The 19434-nt window shown below is 43.3% G+C and overlaps 1 protein-coding gene across 5 annotated transcripts in view; it reads left to right on the top strand.

Moving 5' to 3' along the window:
• Positions 1 to 10253: 10253 nt before the first annotated feature.
• The window catches only part of cbarpb (CACN subunit beta associated regulatory protein b), a 199607-nt gene continuing 190426 nt past the window's right edge, over positions 10254 to 19434 (top strand). For 2 of the 5 annotated variants that reach the window (XM_072594166.1, XM_072594162.1), the window contains exon 1: positions 10254 to 10434. In XM_072594166.1, coding sequence (XP_072450267.1) covers positions 10433 to 10434 — 2 coding nt within the window. In that variant the 5' untranslated portion in view covers positions 10254 to 10432. Of the gene's footprint in view, positions 10435 to 10786; positions 10941 to 10961; positions 10994 to 19434 lie in introns of those variants that run through there. The other 3 variants (XM_072594163.1, XM_072594169.1, XM_072594164.1) reach the window with 3 other exon arrangements.

Genomic DNA, 19434 nt, shown 5'->3' with positions numbered 1-19434 from the left:
AGTTAAAGTGTTCAGCCACGGGGCGGTTGGGTTGGTTGGTGCAGGTGTCCCAATGATGTTCTCTGAAACATTCCGCAAGTAGGCGGCCTGTCTCCCAAATGTATAGGAGGCCACATTGGGTGCAGCGGATGCAATAAATGATGTCTGTGGAGGTGCAGGTGAATTTCTGATGGATATGGAAGGATCCCTTGGGGCCTTGGAGGGAAGGGAGGGGAGAGGTATGGGTGCAAGTTTTGCATTTCTTGCGGTTGCAGGGGAAGGTGCCAGGAGTGGAGGTTGGGTTGGTGGGGGGTGTGGACCTGACGAGGGAGTCGCGGAGGAAGTGGTCTTCCCGGAATGCTGATATGGGAGGGGAGGGAAATATATCCCTGGTGGTAGGGTCTGTTTGGAGGTGGCAGAAATGACGAAGGATGATCCAATGTATCTGGAGGTTGGTGGGGTGGTAGGTGAGGACCAGTGGGGTTCTGTCCTGGTGGTGATTGGAAGGGCGGGGTTCAAGGGTGGAGGAGTGGGAAGTGGAGGAGATGCGGTGGAGAGCATTGTCAACCATGTCTGAGGGGAAATTGCGGTCTTTGAAGAAGGAGGCCATCAGGGTTGTTCAATATTGGAATTGGTCCTCCTGGGAGCAGATACGCCGGAGGCGAAGGAATTGGGAATATGGGATGGCGTTTTTACTGGGGGCAGGGTGGAGGAGGTGTAGTCTAGGTAGCTGTGGGAGTCGGTCAGTTTATAGTAAACGTCCGTGTTGAGTCGGTCGTCCGAGATAGAAATGGAAAGGTCTAAGAAGGGGGGGGGGGGGAGGAGTCTGAGACGGTCCAGGTAAATTTGAGGTCGGAGTGGAAGGTGTTAGTAAAGTGGATGAACTGTTCAACCTCCTCGTGGGAGCACGAGGTAGCACCGATACAGTCATCGATGTAGCAGAGGAAAAGGTGGGGGGTGGTGCCAGTGTAGCTGCGGAAGATGGACTGTTCCACATATTCGACGAAGAGGCAGGCATAGCTGGGGCCCATATGAGTGCCCATGGCTACTCCTTTGGTTTGGAGGAAATGGGAGGATTGGAAAGAGAAGTTGTTCAGAGTGAGAACCAGTTCAGTCAGTCGAAGGAGGGTGTCAGTGGAAGGGTACTGGTTGGTTCGGCGGGAAAGTAAGAAACGGAGGGCTTTGAGGCCTTCGTGATGGGGGATGGAGGTGTATAGGAAATGTATGTCCATAGTGAAGATAAGGCGTTGGGGGCTGGGGAAGCAAAAATCATGGAGGAGGTGGCGGACGTGGGTGGTGTCCCAAACGTAGGTGGGGAGTTCTTGGACTAAGGGGGACAGGACCGTGTCGAGGTATGCAGAGATGAGTTCGGTGAGGCAGGAGCAGGCTGAGACAATGGGTCGGCCGGGGCAGTCAGGTTTGTGGATTTTGGGCAGGAGGTAGAAATGGGCAGTGCGGGGTTGTGGGACTATGAGGTTGGAGGCGGTGGATGGGAGATCCCCTGAGGTGATGAGGTTATGGATGGTCTGGGAGATGATGGTTTGGTGGTGGGAGGTTGGGTCATGGTCAAGAGGGCAGTAGGAGGAGGTGTCCGTGACTTGGCGTTTAGCCTCAGCAATGTAGAGATCGGTGCGCCAAACTACCACCACGTCTCCCTTGTCTGCTGGTTTGATAGTTAGGTTGGGGTTGGAGCGGATGGAGTGGAGGGCTGCACATTGCGAGGGTGAGAGGAGTGGACAGGTTGAGGCAGTCAATGTCGCGGTGGCAGTTGGCTATGCAGAGATCGAGGGCGGGTAAGAGGCCAGCATGGGGTGTCCAGGTGGATGGGGTGTGTTGTGGGCAGGAGAAGGGATCATCAGAGGGTGGGCGGGAGTCCTGGTTGAAGAAGTAGGCGCGGAGGCGAAGGTGGCGGAAGAATTGTTCGATGTCGCCCCATGTGTTGAACTTGTTAATCCGGGAGTGTAGGGGGTTGAAGATGAGGCCTCTGCTGAGGACTGATCTTTCATCCTCAGAGAGGGGGACGTCTGGAGGGATGTTGAAAATTCGGCAGGACTGGGAGCTAGGACCAGGGACCTGGTGTGGGGCTGGAGCTGGGAGTGGGGGCGGCGTTAGGCATGGGGGCGGAAGGAAGAGATGTTTATTATTAAGGAATTTGAGGGATAAACCTGAAATGTTTTATGTTGAAGCCAGCAGATTTCAGAATAAAATGAAGAGTATGGAAGCTATGATGATTATGGAGAAATCAATATAGAAGGATTAACTAAAATTTTGTTAAAAAATTATGAGGAGTTACAATGAACTTTCATGAATTTGGAAATAAAATATAATGGTGCTATTGCTTCACAGGGAGGGATTAGATGCTCTTGTTAACTGTAACTGATTCTGGAACTGGTTATTGATTGGGATGCTCTCCTCTGTTATGATCTCCTTCATATTGATTGGGATGCACTCTGCTATTATTATTTCCCTTGTATTGATTGGATTGCATAATGTTGGAAGTTCCACTGAATATGAATTTCTCAATCGAATGAAAACTTTATTTAGAAAACAACATGTGAGAAAATGAAAAGGTAGAGTATAACATTAGATCTATATTGAACAAATAAAGAGAAGCATAAATAAATCATTAATAAGGGAATATCTGAGGCCGCTGACCTTGAAATTGTCACTTTATAAAATAAAAATAAGGTTTAAAAATAGATGGGAAATGGTAAAGAGGCTTGATCTCAGGAAAAATGTTTGATTAAAGACAAAGTGTGAAAGAAAAGAAAAACTTGCATTTCTATAGCACCTATTAAATCTCAAAATATTCCAGTGCTACTTACAGCTAACTACGTGCTTTGGAAAGGTAGGTACTGTTATAATGTAGGAAATACTACACCCAATTGCACACAATATAGCCCCACAATTAGCAATGTGATAATGACTAGATAATATGCTATTAGTGAGGATGGTTAAGGGATAAATATCAATTGGCAAAACACCATTGGAAAGCTTCCCAGTTCTTCTTCAAATATTGCAAGAGTATGTAAATTTGAGAGGGTAGACGGTGTCCCAGTTTAGTGTAAAGGTAAAGGAAATAATTGAACAATTTGTAACATTTTACAAAAAAAGGCATTTCAATATCTTGAAACAAGGTACTTTTGAAATTAGTAGGGAATATGTTAGAAAAGAACAAAATTTGATTTTCATTTTTCTTAGTTTTACTGACTTAGGAAAGTTAAAAAAGCAAAAGATTTCAAAAGCAGAAGCATGTTGGTAATTATGTCCATGAAGATATTATTAAAATATTAAGAAGGGCTCAGGAAAAGAACTATTGCAGTGAACAGTAGAATTAACAATCAAGCTTTCTTATAACCTATTAGATGTAGACAAAGGTAAAAAGAATTGAAACTGAATGAGAGAAGATGAAGGTAGGAGGAGTAGAGGGCAAAGAAGGGAATAAACTCCTTCACTGATTGCTTTGTAGCAGTTCACTAATAATGGGAGAGAGCAAACGGAAGAGAAGGGCCATATCCCTGAAAGGAATAGGGATTTTATTTTGTAGATGGAAAACACAGTTGTTTAGAGTACAGATAATAAAGCTACATGTGTCTTGGCTGTCTTCAACATAGGAGTTGAGACATATGATTATAGATTTGTGGGTGGATTGTTTCCAGTGTCCATTTTTCAGGACAGATTTCAGAGGACAAGAAGTATAATGGCCAACGTCAAAAACATGTTTAGAAGTGAACTGGAAAGCTGTAAACCTGAAAGCAGTGCATCCCACTGACATTTTTACTCATTCAAGGAGTAGGCATCCGTAATTGTTTTTACTGAGAACCATCTTATCGAACCTTTTCAGTCATTGTGGTGGTTTCAATTTAAGTGAGTCATTTGACCAATCATTTCTGAAGGCAGTTCACGAGTCATTCACATTGCTGTGAACCTCGAACATATCAGATTGAAGAAGGCTGATTGATCTATTCTTAAAAAAAAAGCAATTTCTAAAAAATGAGAATCTTTAAATTTCACAGACATCATTACTGATACAAGCTTTTTATTCCAATTTTATTCAACTGCTTTGGTAGATTTAAACATGTCTCAGCCCAGTATTATAATAACTATGTTACTATACCTGTTAATAATTGAATGTAGAATGATTGATTGGACAACATAAGAAACAATCATCATGAGAGACATCCAATGTGATTTAAAAGACAACATTGGGCTCAAGTGCCAGCTTGACATAGCTGGTATTACTCATACTGATGAGTTAGAAATTTATGCATTGAAACCCTCTTATAAATTTGGTCATATAATCTTATGGCACTTCAGTCTAATACAGTGATTGTTGTAAGTGCACTTAGAGATGCACATGGAGCAGGTCTTGGTAACAGAAACTGTTTATTGAAAGATGTACATTATATACACAACAGGGAGAGACCCTGTAGGACTATCTTGAATTAAGTCCTTCTGCACTGTGAATGTCATATGAAGTTATCAGCTATCTTCTTGATTGGTGCTGCGTTACTCTACAAAATTCTCCCTAAGTTCTTCCTCTACCTGTTGGTTTACCTTTTCCCATCATTAACATTTTTCTTTTGACGTGTTTACATTTTTACTATTAACATGTTTATGTTCTTCCAGGAATGATCTTAGGCATTTATTTCATTCTCGAGAGCAAAGTCAAAAATTGGCCATTCCTTTTGCTTTAGAGAAGTCAGAACTCAAAACTCTGAAGTCTCTCTCTCTTTAGTTAATATACTTCTCCTTAATTCATAGAGTCATACAACATGGAAACAAACCCTTCAGTCCAACTACCGCATCCAAACCGAATCCCAAACTAAACTCGTCCCACCTGCCTGTTCCTGGCCCATACCCCTCCACACCATTCCTATCTATGTACTTACCCAAACATCTTTTAAACATGTTTGTACCCACATGCACCACTTCCTCAGGAAGTTCATTCCACATGTGAACCACCCTGTGTCAAAACTTTGTCCCTCATGTCTTTTTTAAATCTCTCTCTCCACTCACCCTAAAAACCCTCCCCCTTGTCTAGAAATCCCAATTTTAGGGAAAAGACAAATATCATTAATTCTCTCTATATCCCTCATTATTTTATAAACTTTTATACAATTGCCTTTTAATCCCCTACGCTCGAGTGAAAAAAGTCTCAACTTATCCAGCCTTCAACACTTCAACCCCAGAGCATCACCAGAAACTGGACTTCACCAGTTTCCTCATTTCCCCTTCCCCCACCTCACCCCAGCTCAGCACTGTCCCCATGACTTGTCTTACCTGCCTATCTTCCTTTCCACCTATCCACTCCACCCTCCTCCCTGACCTATCACCTTCATCCCCACCCCCACTCCCACTCACCTATTGTACTCTATGCTCCTTTCTCCCCACCCCCACCCTCCTCTCATTTATCTCTCAACCCTTCAGGTACTCTGCCTGTATTCCTGATGAAGGGCTTTTGCCCGAAACGTCGATTTTACTGCTCCTCGGATGCTGTCTGAACTGCTGTGCTTTTCCAGCACCACTCTAATCTAAACACAGCCTTTCTTTATAACTCAAACTTTCCATACCTGGCAACACCTTGGTAAGTCTCTTCTGAACACTCTCCAACTTAATAATATCCTTCCTATAATTGGCCAACCAGAACTGGGCATAATTTTCTTCTTGACAGAATTAAAGTACTTGAAAAGGTTTGTTCCTTTTGGCCATACAGAATTGATTATGAAAAGTCTAGACCAAGATGTCATGACTTTGGGAGATGGTGGTAAGTGGTAATGCCACTGAACCAATAACCTCAATTTCTGGGGACATGAGTTCAAACCCTATCATAACAGATGGTGAAATTTCTATCAATATAAATCTGGAATAAAAAGATAGTCTAAATAGAAACTATGCTGTTGTTACTGTTTCATTAATGTCCTTTAAGGAAAGAAATCTCTTAGCTGGTCTGGCCAACATGTGTATGGGGAGTGTTGCCGAACAAAGAGCCCTAGTAATGGAGGTGCAAAATTCCTTGAAAGTGGAGTCACAGGTGAACAGGGTGTTGAAGAAGGCATTTGGCATGCTTGCCTTCATTGGTCAGAGCATTGACTGTAGCAGCAGTCTGGATGTCGTGACAGTTTTAAGAAAGTGAGGTCTGCAGATGCTGGAGATCAGAGTTGAAATTGTGGTGCTGGAAAAGCACAGCAGGTCAGACAGCATCGGAGGAGCAGGAGAATCAACGTTTCTCCTGCTCCTCGAATGCTGCCTGACTTACTGTGCTTTTTCAGCACTACACTCATGACTGTCGTCATGTGACAGCTGTATATGGCATTGATGAAGCCACTTTTAGAATATTGCATTCAATTCTGGTTGCCCTGCTATAGGAAAGATGTTGTTAAACTTGAAATGGTTCAGTAAAGATTTATAAGGTTGTTGCCAGTAATGGAGGGTTTTTAACCTATAGGGAAAAGTTGAATAGGCTGGGTCTTTTTTTCCTGGAGTATCAGTGGCTGAAGGGTGACCTTATAGATGTTCATAAAATCATGAGGGTCATGGATAGGGTGAATAGTCAAAGTCTTTTTCCCAGGGAAGGGGAGTCCAAAACTAGAGGGCATGGGTTTATCATGAGAGGGGAAAGATTAAAAAGGGACCTGTGGGGTAACTTTTTCATGCAGAGGGTTGTGCATGTATAATACAAGCTGCTAGAGGAAGTGGTGGAGGTAGGTACAACATTTAGAAGGCATCTGGATAGGTATATGAATAGGAAGGGTTTAGAGGAATATGGGCCAAGTACTGGCAAATGGGACAAGGTCACAATCAGATGAAAGTCTGTTTCCATGCTGAATGACTCAACTTGTATTAAGTGGGAATAACCTATATCACATCATCACCAACTATCCACACAGACTAACATGTACATCCTGTCAGATCAATAATTATTAATTGTAATGCCATTTTTGTGCAACACCAATAAAGATTATCATCCCCAGCACAATTTAGGCAAATGTGAATGATGTCACCCAGCAACTAAATGTCTAACTATTCTTCAAAGACAAGACAAAAGTGAAAGAGATACACAATGAGAGAGCAGAGAAAAGGCAGCCACAACTGTTCACCGGGCAAAGAGTGTGAGTTAGAAATACAAATACTTGGTCACCATCAATGGGCACCATCTAAAATTTACAACCAGTCTAGGTCATACAGAATCATTACTGATTATGGTGTTACCTTGGAATGGAACAGAAGTCACTTCAGGCTAATCATACATGAAGAGGGTTAGGAAGAACATTCTAGCAATGATGGTTTGTACGGTGATGATGGATATCAGTGACCAATAGCAAAAACCAAGTTGTAAAACAAATGCAACAGAGAGCAATACATTCTTTTCCAGGTGGGTATACAATCAACAGGTTAGGGCTATTGTCCAATTTCCAAAGCATTGTATTGAAGTTCAAAATATTAGAGACTTGTAAATCATGTTTTACCTCAGGATTATTTGAACAATGCTGCTTATTGTGAGCCCAGACACTGATATGTCTGTGAATGCTATTTGTATAAATTATTGTATTGACAACATATGCCTATGTATAGCCATGCATATTTGTTAGGGAAAAGTCTTTATCTTTGGGAAAAGGAGGGATATTGTTATATCTCGCTGTTCTTTAATTTCAGAAATATACTTTATTCATAAGTTATTTTGATATCTATACAATTGGTGATGCCATACATACAAATGGATTCCATTCCTTGACATACAGAGATCGGAATTAATCATTCGTATGTACAAGTCTGTACATTGACCATCCAAATATTTAGCTGAGGCGTCAGCAGAGCCCAACCACTGAGTGGGCCCCCTGTTCTTCTTAGGCAGGCAGACCATACACGGTGGTCTTTTCCCACCATGCCTTGGCGACAACTGCCCCAAGCTTCAGCATGCTCCCCCCTCTCCCCCGTGAGGGGAGGTCATGATATCATCATGATAACATGTGACCTAATGGTGTAAAGGTCTCATATTCTATCTCCCTTCAGGATTATTTGAACCATGCTGCTTTGCATAATTGCTCAATGTGAGCCCAGACACTGATGTGTCTATGAATATATTTGTAAATATTACCTGTAACAAACTTCTGCTCGATTCTTCAAAGCCACAATACCCCACCAGTTTTTCATGTTAGGGAAACAATCAGAAACGTTGTCCTATCAAGCAAAACCTCCTGTTGGATTAAAATCACAGCCATTTGATGTGGGGGGGGGGGGCATGAGAGACGTATATACATATAATACTTAATAGCTTATTCCTAATGAAGGGCTTATGCCCGAATCTCCTGCTCCTCGGATGCTGCCTGACCTGTTGTGCTTTTCCAGCGCCACACTTTTCGACTCTGTTAAGACTGCTGTCTTATCTGAGGTCCTTGTTTCCGAAGCTTGGATTATGTACTTCCTATGAATCGGTCCACAATTACGGGTTGTAATGGTTTACCATCGCCTTATGCGTGACGGCTAGCCAAGAAACTCTCCCACTCTGACCTTATTGAAATGATTTACAAATCAAATTTTTGGCGGCGTTACAAACTCGCCTCTTGCCGCCAACAAGTGAGCCTCCAGCCTGCATCTTCTGGCCCAGGGCTGGGAGGTCTCAAATTAAAATATTTATGCGGTTCGCGGAGTGGCATGATTAACTTGAGAGCAGTGCTATTGAAGTACAGGAATTACACGAGCAAGTTGATTTAAACTGATCTGTGTGAGCAGTTTCTAAATTAGCTCTCCTCCACCACAAATAACATAGGCTCACATTCGAAAATAGTGAATGGTAGAAATGAGATGAAGGTTTTGTTTTTTAAAAAAAAACAGTTCCCCCGCACACGACCCACTCATCTCTAGAGTGAGACTTCAAAAGCAGCAAGATTTCCATTGAGGCAAAAAACGTAACACTGTGATGTGATCAGTTACATAACTGCACATTTGAGAGACACGAGAAGCAGGAAGAGCTTCACCGACCCACTCTGTTTTCTGATGCGGTGCTGACACCCACCGCCTGGAGGAAACAGCGGCTCGAATTCAATTCCCCATCACCGTCACTCCAGCTGTGGTTAAATATTTCACCGATTCCCTTCGCTCCCTCCCTCCACACACTACCTCTCCCCCCCCCCCCCCCGTACAACTTTACCCGCACCTCCCTATCGTCCACCCCCTCCCGCTTTCATAGTTCTTCCAGAGAACCCAGCCCTCCTCTCTGCCTCTGCCACTCCATCCACTATCATCTATCCCTCCCACTCCTTCCTCACCCCTCTTCTCCCTCCAATCATCTGCACCCTTCCCGACCCTCCATCCATTCACAGCCCTCCCAACCCTCCACACCCCTCTCCACCCTCCACACTCCTCCCCACCCTCCATTCCCTTCTATTCCTCCACATCCTTCCCAACCCTGCACATCCCTCCCATTCTTCCACACCCCACCCGACCCTCCACTCATCTACAGCCCTCCCAACTCTCCATTCCTCCATCCCCTTCCTCTACAACCTTCCCAACCCTGCACATCCCTCCCATTCCTCTACACCCCACCCGACCCTCCACTCACCTACAGCCCTCCCAACCCTCCATTCCTCCGCACCCTTCCCAACCCTCCATTCATTTACACCCCCTCCCTCCTCCATTCCTCCTCACCCCACCCCTCCACTCTCCACCCCCTCTTCTCCTCGCTCCTATCCTCTCTCCCACAGCTCCATGCCCACCCACACACCCCTCCCAATCCTGCATTCCCTCTCTCCTCCAGACCCTACCCCATTCCTCCTCACCCCTCTCTATCTTCTAAATCCCTCCTCCAGAACTGTCTGTCACCTTTCTCCCTCCTTTTTCTTCTCCCTCTCCACAACACCAGTCCCTCCTTCTATCCCATCCACTCCTCTACACCCTCCAGACCACTTCTTCGCACCCGTTCCCTCTTTCTTTCGCACACCCCTCCCTTCCTCCCTATTCCCCATTGCTTACCCTTTCAAATCATTTTAATCTGCAGCTTCGCCTTTGAGGTTCTGTTGGGGTGGTTTGGGGTTCAGTGGGGGTGGGGTATGTAATGGTGGTTTATTTTGAAAACGGAAGGCAGTTTAACCTCCTTCCACATTGCTGCTGTTCTGGAAAACCCCATCAACACCAGGCGGAGGAGCGAGGCGCCTAATCAAACACCAAAAGAAAATCAAAACCAGGGTGCAGTGCTTGTATCCCTAACCTCTGAGCTGGGCGGTCCAGGTTCCAGTCCTCAAGTGTGGCCCCACAAGTGTGTACAATAGCTGGAGACACAGTAGCTCACTGCTGCCTCCCAGCACCGGAGACCCAGGTTCGATTCCAACCTCGGGCCATTGTCTGTGCAGAGTTTGCACAATTCTCCCCTGTGTGGGTTTCCTCCTACAGTCAAAAAAAATGTGCAGCTTCGGCGAATTGCCCAAAGTGTTCAGGGCGCGTAGGTGCATTCATCATGTAAGTGGACGCGCTATCCTTCGGACGGTCGGTGGGGGAACCATAGGAATTCTATGTTTAAACCCGGGTTTGTAGACATGGGGGTTTCTGCAAAAAGGTCATTGTTGGAGGGATGGGATAAGAGGTAGAAGTGACGCTCTGAAAGCTGTTTTACGACTGCATTGCTGAGGCCAGGGTTTGGTGGGTGTGGGAAGGGGACCCTGTGTGCTGAAGTGGAGCGGAGATTTCCGAGCGCAGGATCGAAGTGAATCAGTGAAAGCCGCTTCATCAACTTACGTCCTTTCAGCATCACTGCTGCTCTCTCCCCCCCCCACCACCTCCCAAACCTTCCACGGTCCGCGTCAGCACCGCAGCCGTCATGTGAGCGGTCCAAACACCACGTTACCCTGGCGTGGGTGGAACCAGACGAGTTTCATTCATAAATCGCTCGGTTTTAAATCAAAATTAAAGCAGCTGCTATTGGGTGCCTATTTCTGGCCGGTATGGACCACATGAATTGCAATTAGGTAAGTCGGTGATGCCGCCAGTTCCTCTCGTCAATCTCTACGAAAATTGGAAAGTAAGATTTTGCAAAATGCATGACAATTTGTAGTAAAATCGTGAGGTTTTTTTTCCCACCGAAACAGGGATGGCGGTGTGCGGGAGTCAGTGAGGGTGGCAATTTACGAATAGACAGATCACAGTTACAACAAAAGCTGGTAATATTTGAGGTGTTCGTTAATAGTTGCTCGTTGATTATGTTTAACGGGGAAGCAAAAATTAATTCTTTCAGATTATAACAAAAGAAATTCGTACGGGCATGTTTGCAAAACGAACACACTTAGCTACTGATGTATTTTGTTTGCAATGTACAAGCAAAATTCAGACCAGGTTAAGACTGAAAAGCCTGATTACTGGTATTGCAAGAGGAAAGAGAGAGTAGATTTCCCTCTCTTTCTCGTTAACACAAGCTCGTTCCTTCCCAAAAGCCTGAACATTTATTTTAGATTGCCTGAATCGTTACTATCGACCTGAATCTGTCACCTCCCTCATCGCCTTTTCCTGAATGAGTTATGAAGATGGAGTGTGTGTTTCCACGGAACCAGCCTCTGAACAGACCAAATGCGTAAAAAGAGTGTCCTTCGGGACTCCTCTACTTGAAAAGTAAATCCTATCACGATTTCCGCAAGGAGCTTAGTCACAGAAATAGGTTGCCTTAATTTCCCTGCCTGTTAGAGTTGCAACACCCTTAAGTTGCTTTCACAATTTTATCTGCCGAAGTTGCAATTTAAATGAATAGATCATTTGCTTTCCATTTCAGAACACCCTTTCTTTAGAAATGTATTTGCTCTGCTCAAGATGCAGGAGTAATGGCCATAGAATGTGTCTCAAAGCAACACAGCGGTGGTGTCCCAGATACGCCGAGAGTTTGTACACATGCATTGTTCTTTCACCATCCGTGTCAGCCCGTGTCCTACTCGTATCCCCCTCCAGCAAGTTAAACCTCCCCCGAGTCGCTGTTCGAGAAGAGGGCTGCCCGACTGGCCTGGAGCCTATGGAGGAGAGAGATAAAGGTTGGGACTTAGCCCCAATAAAATTCGAAAATTGTCCGGAAATGGTCACGATCTGTGGAGAGAACCCCACATTCTGCCCGCCCGTCCATTTGGTGTTTCAGATTTTTCAGCATCCGCAGTAATTTGCTCTCGGGTTAAAACTGGGCAAACAATTTTCAGCACTTGAATGGAAATGTTTCCAGATGCAGGTTAGGTGGGTTAGCCACCGTTTATATATAAAAAAAAATAACGCGGGGTTATCGAGACCGGTGGAATAGTATTTAGAGGGTCAGTCTATACCCGATGGGCCGAATGGCCTCTTCCTGCATTGTTTGACCACGTTTTACGTCAAAAACAAAACCGCAAATCGTTGAAGTGGTGATTTAGTCATTTCATTTGAAAGTGACTAATGCTCATTTAAAAAATTAAACCTGGTGAGGACTTTATTTTTAATGGATAAGGCTGAACAGCAACATCAGATCAGAAGCCGGTGGGGGGGGGGGGGGGGGGGTACAAGTAGGCCATTCGGCCCGTCAGAGTCTGCTGCACCATTCAGTGAAATCATGGCTGACCGGATAAACATCGACCCCAATATCTTTGTCTTTTCCTCCTATTCAAGATTTTTCATCTAAAGTAACTGTTTGCCTATAAAATCTTAATTCAGATTTTCTTTCCTAACGTTACCATTGATAAATTCCTTACATTTATTGGGAAAACAGCCCATGTCAACTCATGAGCATGCAATAACTCACTGTTCCCACTGGATGACACTGCAGCCTCTCTTCCACAAGGCACAAAACTCTTTCTGAACAAACAAAAATCAACCACAACGTTTTGATATTCCCATTTTTCTTTTCTCGCTGAGAGTTAAACAGAAGTTAATTATTTAATTGCGTAATCTTCAGTAAACCTATTCACTTCAAGTCTTACTCAGGGGCCTGGCGTTCAATGACAATTTTGAGCTATGAATTCATGTTGGGCTGTGTCCTCTGATTATTTGCAGCGTGTCCCATTTTCCAGAATTGTGTTCCATCAGTTGCATTGGTCCAGCATCGGAGCTCGCTCAATTAGTATTGGAAGGCATAAGAAAAAAACTGAGGGCAAACTTAAAATATTTCACACATGTCAATTGAATGTGAGTTTTACAAAAAAATACTGTCTGCAGGTTGTAAGTTTGCTTGCTGAGCTGGTAGGCATTCAATGCTTGCATTCAAACTGGAACTCTATCAATAAACACATCGATTTGGACCCCATTAACAACCTCTGAGAAAAAGAACCAGAAATGATATCACCCACGGTAACAGACCAAGACAGGAAAATAGAAAGTGGGCCAGAATCTAGTGCTTCATTGGAGGCTCACTGGTGATGTTACCTAGCATGGTGACAAAATGTCTAAAAACAAACCTACCAGCTCAGCGAGCAAACTTACAACCTGAACCTCAAGCTGAGCTACAAATCTCAACAAAAATCTCAAAAACTGTACGCATTAGGCAGCGCGAGACTCATAAATAAATATTCTTCTGATGGTGTCTGATTCAGCAATATCGAAGTATAGTATGTTTAAAAAATCCCAGAGTTTGTACCCCTCATTCTGTCTCCTTATTGCCGTAGCTTCCTCCAACTCTATAATTCTCAGTATAATTTCAGTTCTGGTGCTTTGAGACCTAATGACTTCTGCCATTGGCAGCTGTGAATTAGATCTTAAACACTGCAACGGCCTTTCAAAACCTTCTCCCTTTTCTGACTCTCCTCCATTTAGAATCATACAGCATGGAAGCAGACCCTTTGGTGCGTTTGGCCCTTAACGTTTGCCTCTTTCACCAAGCCTTTGGTAACTTATTTTAATATCTTTTGCCCAATTATCACACCTGTGAACCTCTTTGGGGCATTTTACATTATTATACCAAAGCACTATGTACATGTAAGTTGATATTTTTAACATTTTTATAGACTTTTTAATCTTCAGAATGTGTACTAGACTGATATAGCATGGTCTTCCTAATTTGAATGTTACTTTTAAAAAATAACTTGCTGATTTGAAGCAAATTAATGATGTCCCCTGTGTTTCTGAAAGATAGAAAGATAAATATCTTAATTGCTTCTGCTTATAATACAGGGATTCTAATTTCTTCTAAGAGGCAGAAAGAAAAAAGATAATGAGTGTAGACAAAACTGGGAGATTTTTAACAAGAATAAGCGAATCCATTTGGAAACAGGCAGCTAGTTAAAAGGGCTGAAGTTGACAGCAGTTGAGAAGTCAGCAGCAATCTGACCCCTTTCTTTAACTGTGTGAGGTTTTGCTGTTTATGGGAAATCCTTGAGGGAGCGGTGAGTAGTCAATTATAGTATTTAACTGTCTATTTAAACTTTGACCCTGAGTGTACAGGAAATCTAAGCATGAGGACAATAGGATTTTGAAGTGATGAAACGAATGATGGGGAGGAAATTCATTTGAGTGCTTAGACCTCATATCTGCTTCCTTACCTAAGCTTAAGGATTTTGCTCATCAGGTTTGTGCTGAGAGTGTACTTTCCCTGCTTTGGAGGTAACTTCCACCACTTTGACAGTCAGGTGGGGAGAAATGGCAGTAGAGTGACAATATTATTAGATAGTAGTAATAATATCATAAGACATAGGAGTGGAAGCAAAGCCATTCGGCCTATCATCCACTCCACCATTTAATCATGGCTGATGGGCAGTTCAATTCCTCTTACCCACACTCTCCCCGTAGCCCTTAATTCCTTGTGAGATCAAGAATTTATCAATCTCTGCCTTGAAGACACCCAATGTCCCGCCCTCCACTGTGTTCCATGGCAATGGATTCCACAGGCCCACCATTCTTTGGCTGAAGAAATGTCTCCTCACTTCTGTTCTAAATTGACCCCCTCTAATTTTGTCACTAGACCTGTAACCCAGAACCTCAGGCTAATGTTATAAGGATGTGGGTTTGAATCCTGACATGGCAGATGGTGGCATTTGAATTCAATAAAAAATATTTGGAGTTTAAAAAAGCTAGTTAATGGAAACTATGTAAAAATATTGTGTTGAGAACTCATCTCGCTCACTGCTTTATTCCTGATGAAGGGCTTTTGCCTGAAACGTCGATTTTACTGCTCCTCGGATGCTGCCTGAACTGCTGTGCTCTTCCAGCACCACTAATCCAGAATCTGGTTTCCAGCATCTGCAGTCATTGTTTTTACTTGGCTCACTAGTGCCCTACAGGGAGGGAATCTGCCATCGTTTCCCAGCCTGGCATCCATGTGAAACCAGACCCACAGTAATATAGTTCATTCTTAATTTATGTCTGGGCAGTTAGGAATGGGCAATAAATGTTGGCTTAGCCAGTGACGCCCAAATCCCAAGACAATTTTATTTTAAGAATTCGACTACTTTGGACTCTGCATTTCTCATCAGTTCAGCCTGGGTGCTGCTAGGGGTTTGGACTTGGAGGTCTGGTAACAATCGAGATGGGCAGCACTGATGTCATCATCAGCAGGACCAACAGCGGAAGCAGTTTTCCTCTCATCCATTTGCCAATTTGTAGAAGAGTAGATATGGGCACAGAGGTGTGGCTTACAACAAGAGATAACCTTAAAACAGGATTAAAAAAAATATTTGTGGGATGTGAGCGTTAGTTGCCCTTGAAAAGATGGGTGGTGGGTTGCCTCCTTGAAGGGGCAGGGGGTGCAGTTTCCTAGAAATTTCCCACCGCAGTGCTTCAGGAGGTTCAGAATATTGCATCAGATGGTCACTAACATTTGCAGCTTGAGAAGTAAAAGGGTCTCTTGCTAAGTGGACCAGGTAGGCACACATTGTCAAGGCCACCATCAATCATTCTTGATTTCATTGCTTCTAGCTCTGCAGGAGACATTTGAAGCATTCCACAATCACTGCCACAAATGCGTCTCTCAGCTGACAGATGCCAGGTTTGCCAGGGTCTGCGACTGTGTGCACTTTACAACCAATGAGGCCAGTCAGACTTGGCAAACATTTGGCTTTGAGGCTGCAACAGTCTTCCCATGGATCAGGGCCACAATTGGCAGTGAAGCTGTCCGCTGATCACCCTGAAGTTTCCATAAAGCTCAAGCACATCTGTACCATCCCGATGAAGCTCATGTACAATTTCAAAAAGATCCCATGGAGGTTTGTGCACTATTCCCAGGGACCTGCCATGATGCTTTCACTCTATACCAATCATGTCTCAAAGCAGTGCTAACGCCTGGCTCCTCAACTACACACTGAAGGTGTTCAAAGTTTGTGAGAAGATTTGTAGCTCAGGTGCTCGTTGTTGTGGTTCTGTTCGCTGAGCTGGGAATTTGTGTTGCAGACGTTTCATCCCCTGTCTAGGGAGCCTCCTGTGAAGCGCTTTTGTGATGTTTCTTCCGGCATTTATAGTGGCTTGTCTCTGCCGCTTCCACATCGACCTGGACCCAATATACTGGCCACTGCAGTGGACAGCTGAAACTGACAACTGGAAGCGGCAGAGACAAACCACTATAAACACCACAGAAACGCTTCACAGGAGGCTCCCAAGCACTCAGGATGTCACCTAGACAGGGGACAAAACGTCTGCAACACACATTCCCAGCTCGGTGAACAGAATCACATCACACTGAAGGTCTGACTTTCATGCCCACATGTCCAGCACATGGTTAGCAGGAAAATGTGAATGGGCTGTGAGAGAGGCAAAGAAGGAAGGGAACGTGCGAATGAAGACTCTGATCAAAATATTTCCATCTCTCACTTCTTATTTTCCCAACCCTAAGCTGCTGATGATATGCTGCCTCCTGTATCAATAGCAGAATCTCTCTCATCTTAGGGCCCTCAGGGTTCCTTAACCCTGAGAATATTAGTTAAGAGCATTTTATCAGTTAGCAAAGGGATATTGGCAGCCTGCCCTACCTCTGCTGAAGTCACAGTGTTTGCACTATATAGGAATGTTAGAATAGGGAACAGTAGATTTGTTTTGCAAAATATGTACATAGGTTAAGTTGGCAGATTTCTGGTTAAATTCTTTTAAATAACTAAATGATTTTGTCTGTACTACTTTCCCATATTTCCCATGTTTCCAATTTTCTTACCTGTGGTTTGGTAAACTTCCTTCCCATTTAACAGTAAGACAGAAGTTAAAGATCTGCAATGGGTATCTGTGATGGAGGCTTTGTTGACTGTGGGACCTCTTTGTGTTGAGGGATTGGGAAGGGAGGATGCGAGATGGGTTCAAAATTTGGCTGCCAAGATGACTTAGCCATGCCAGGATTCCAGGCACCAATGACTGCTGCTGGCACCCTGGGTATCCTACTCCTCCAAGTTGTTTGTTTGTCTTCATTAACCTCTTCCTTCTGGTCTTTGCTGCTCACTGTGTTGTGAAAAGCACAAAACATCAGATTCATTCTCAACAGCTGTACTTGAACTGGTGCATAGCGAATGGTGCCTCAGACCTGTGCAGTCACCTAAAGCACATGTTCACCATCTCAGTTGCTTGCTCTTCTGGCTTATGGTCAGGTAGCCTTGAGCATGTCTCTCCTGGGCTTCATAGAGCTCTTAATCAGTGGGGTTCTGAGGAAGGGTCACCGGATCTGAACTATTACCTCGGATTCCTCTTCACAGATGCTGCCAGACCTGCTGAGGTTTTTTCAGCAATTTCTGTTTTTGTTTCTGAACAATAATTGAATCCTCGCAGAAGGAGACAATAGAAGAAACAAGAATATGATTAAAGGATAGTCAGCATGGGTTTCCAAAGGAAGGTCTTGCTTGATCAACCTTATTGAATTTTTTGAGGAAAGAACAGTCATGCAGTAGATACAAATGATATGGACTTTCAAGAATCTTTTAGTTTGATTTATTATTGTTAAATGTACTGAGATACAGTGACAAGGGTACTCCACAACAGACTAATGAATACAACCAGAGAATATGGAGCAAGGGGTAAGTGGCAGAATTAATCATTGGGACCACTGCTGTTCACAATTTATATGAACGAGCTGGACTTTGGCTTCAAAAACACAATTCTGAAATTCATGGATGTGGGGTTAGTCAAAACAAAGGGTGACTACAACAAATTACAGGAGGACATTAATAAACATGTAGAATGGCAAAAATAATCAAATGAAATTCAACACAGATAAATGTGAGTTTTTACTTCAGTAGGAAGACCAGGGACATGATTTATTATTTGAAAAGTGCAAGGCTAGGTGGGATAGAGAAACAAAGGAACAAATTTCAAAGTACAAATACAAATACATTAGAAGTTTTAGCATAGATTAGCAAGACCATTAAAAAGTAACACAAGCACTGGACTTTATTTCTAGAAGCATATAATTAAAATGTAAGGAAGATATGCTAAACCTGTATCAAATCTTCAGTAATGCACATGGAGAATACTGTATGCAGTTCTGGTTTCCATTTTATAGAAACAAGTTTAGAAACAAGAGCGGGTGCAGGGAAGATTCACAAATAGGATATCAGAAATGTGTATATATAGAGGACATTAAACTTCTGAGAGTGGCTACTGGGAGAATGTTTCCTGATCATTTAAAATGATCATCTTGGAATTTGGTAGGGAATTCAGAAGAAACTTTCACTCTCATAGAGTTATATGCATGCAGAACTTGTTAACATGGAGCGGTTGAGGCAATAGAGTAGATGCAGAAGGGAAACAGGTAAGCATATTACAGAGAGTAGAATACAGGGTTGTGATGGTTGACCTAGATGAGGAAAGATAGGAGGAGGCTTGAGTAGAGTATAAATGCCAGCATGAACTAGTTGAGCAGAATGGCCTATTTCTGTGACGTATACCTGATGTAAACCAATGAAACATATCATTGATCATACATCAAATATTCCATTTGTAGAAAGCACCAACAAATTACAACTGGACCACCATTTTAAAAAGTTCAAAAACAAACCAAAGCCCATTATGTTTTTCTTGCATATTGATCTTGAGGTAGCTTCTCACTTTTCCCAGCTTCTGCCACAACAGAGAAATTTTCTACAACAGTAAATAGCTTTCAGTTGACCTCAAAACCTATTAAGACTGCTTTCAACAGTGTATCTGTGACAGGAATGACAACCAAAACTGTCAGAAATTGTACTTGTATTGCAACTGTAAAGTCAAAAATGTCTCAGCAAGTCTTAGAAGTTAATCAGACAGAAGTGGATATTGATGTTGACTAAAAGTACTTGTCAAAGGAGTAAATTTGAGGAATTCAAGGGTATGCTGCTTAAGCAGCTGAAGGCACAGCCACCACTACTTAGATAAAGTGATGTCATGATGCAGGTGAGAAGGGGTCAACCAGCTCCTCTCCTTCCAGCTCCCTTCCTTGCTGATCCCTGCAAATCTTTAAGTTCTTTTTAGCGTGAAGTTGTACTTTTCTCCAATTAAAATATAGTTAACTGATTTTACTGTGAGGAATAAGGAGTCAATCACAAGGTTTTCCTGAGATTTAAAAAAAGCAGATCGATTACT

Source organism: Chiloscyllium punctatum, chromosome 24 (assembly GCF_047496795.1).
Source record: "Chiloscyllium punctatum isolate Juve2018m chromosome 24, sChiPun1.3, whole genome shotgun sequence".
Classification (NCBI taxonomy): Eukaryota; Metazoa; Chordata; class Chondrichthyes; order Orectolobiformes; family Hemiscylliidae; genus Chiloscyllium; species Chiloscyllium punctatum.
Note: the sequence above shows the minus strand (reverse complement) of the source record. Positions and strands in the feature narration are given on the sequence as shown.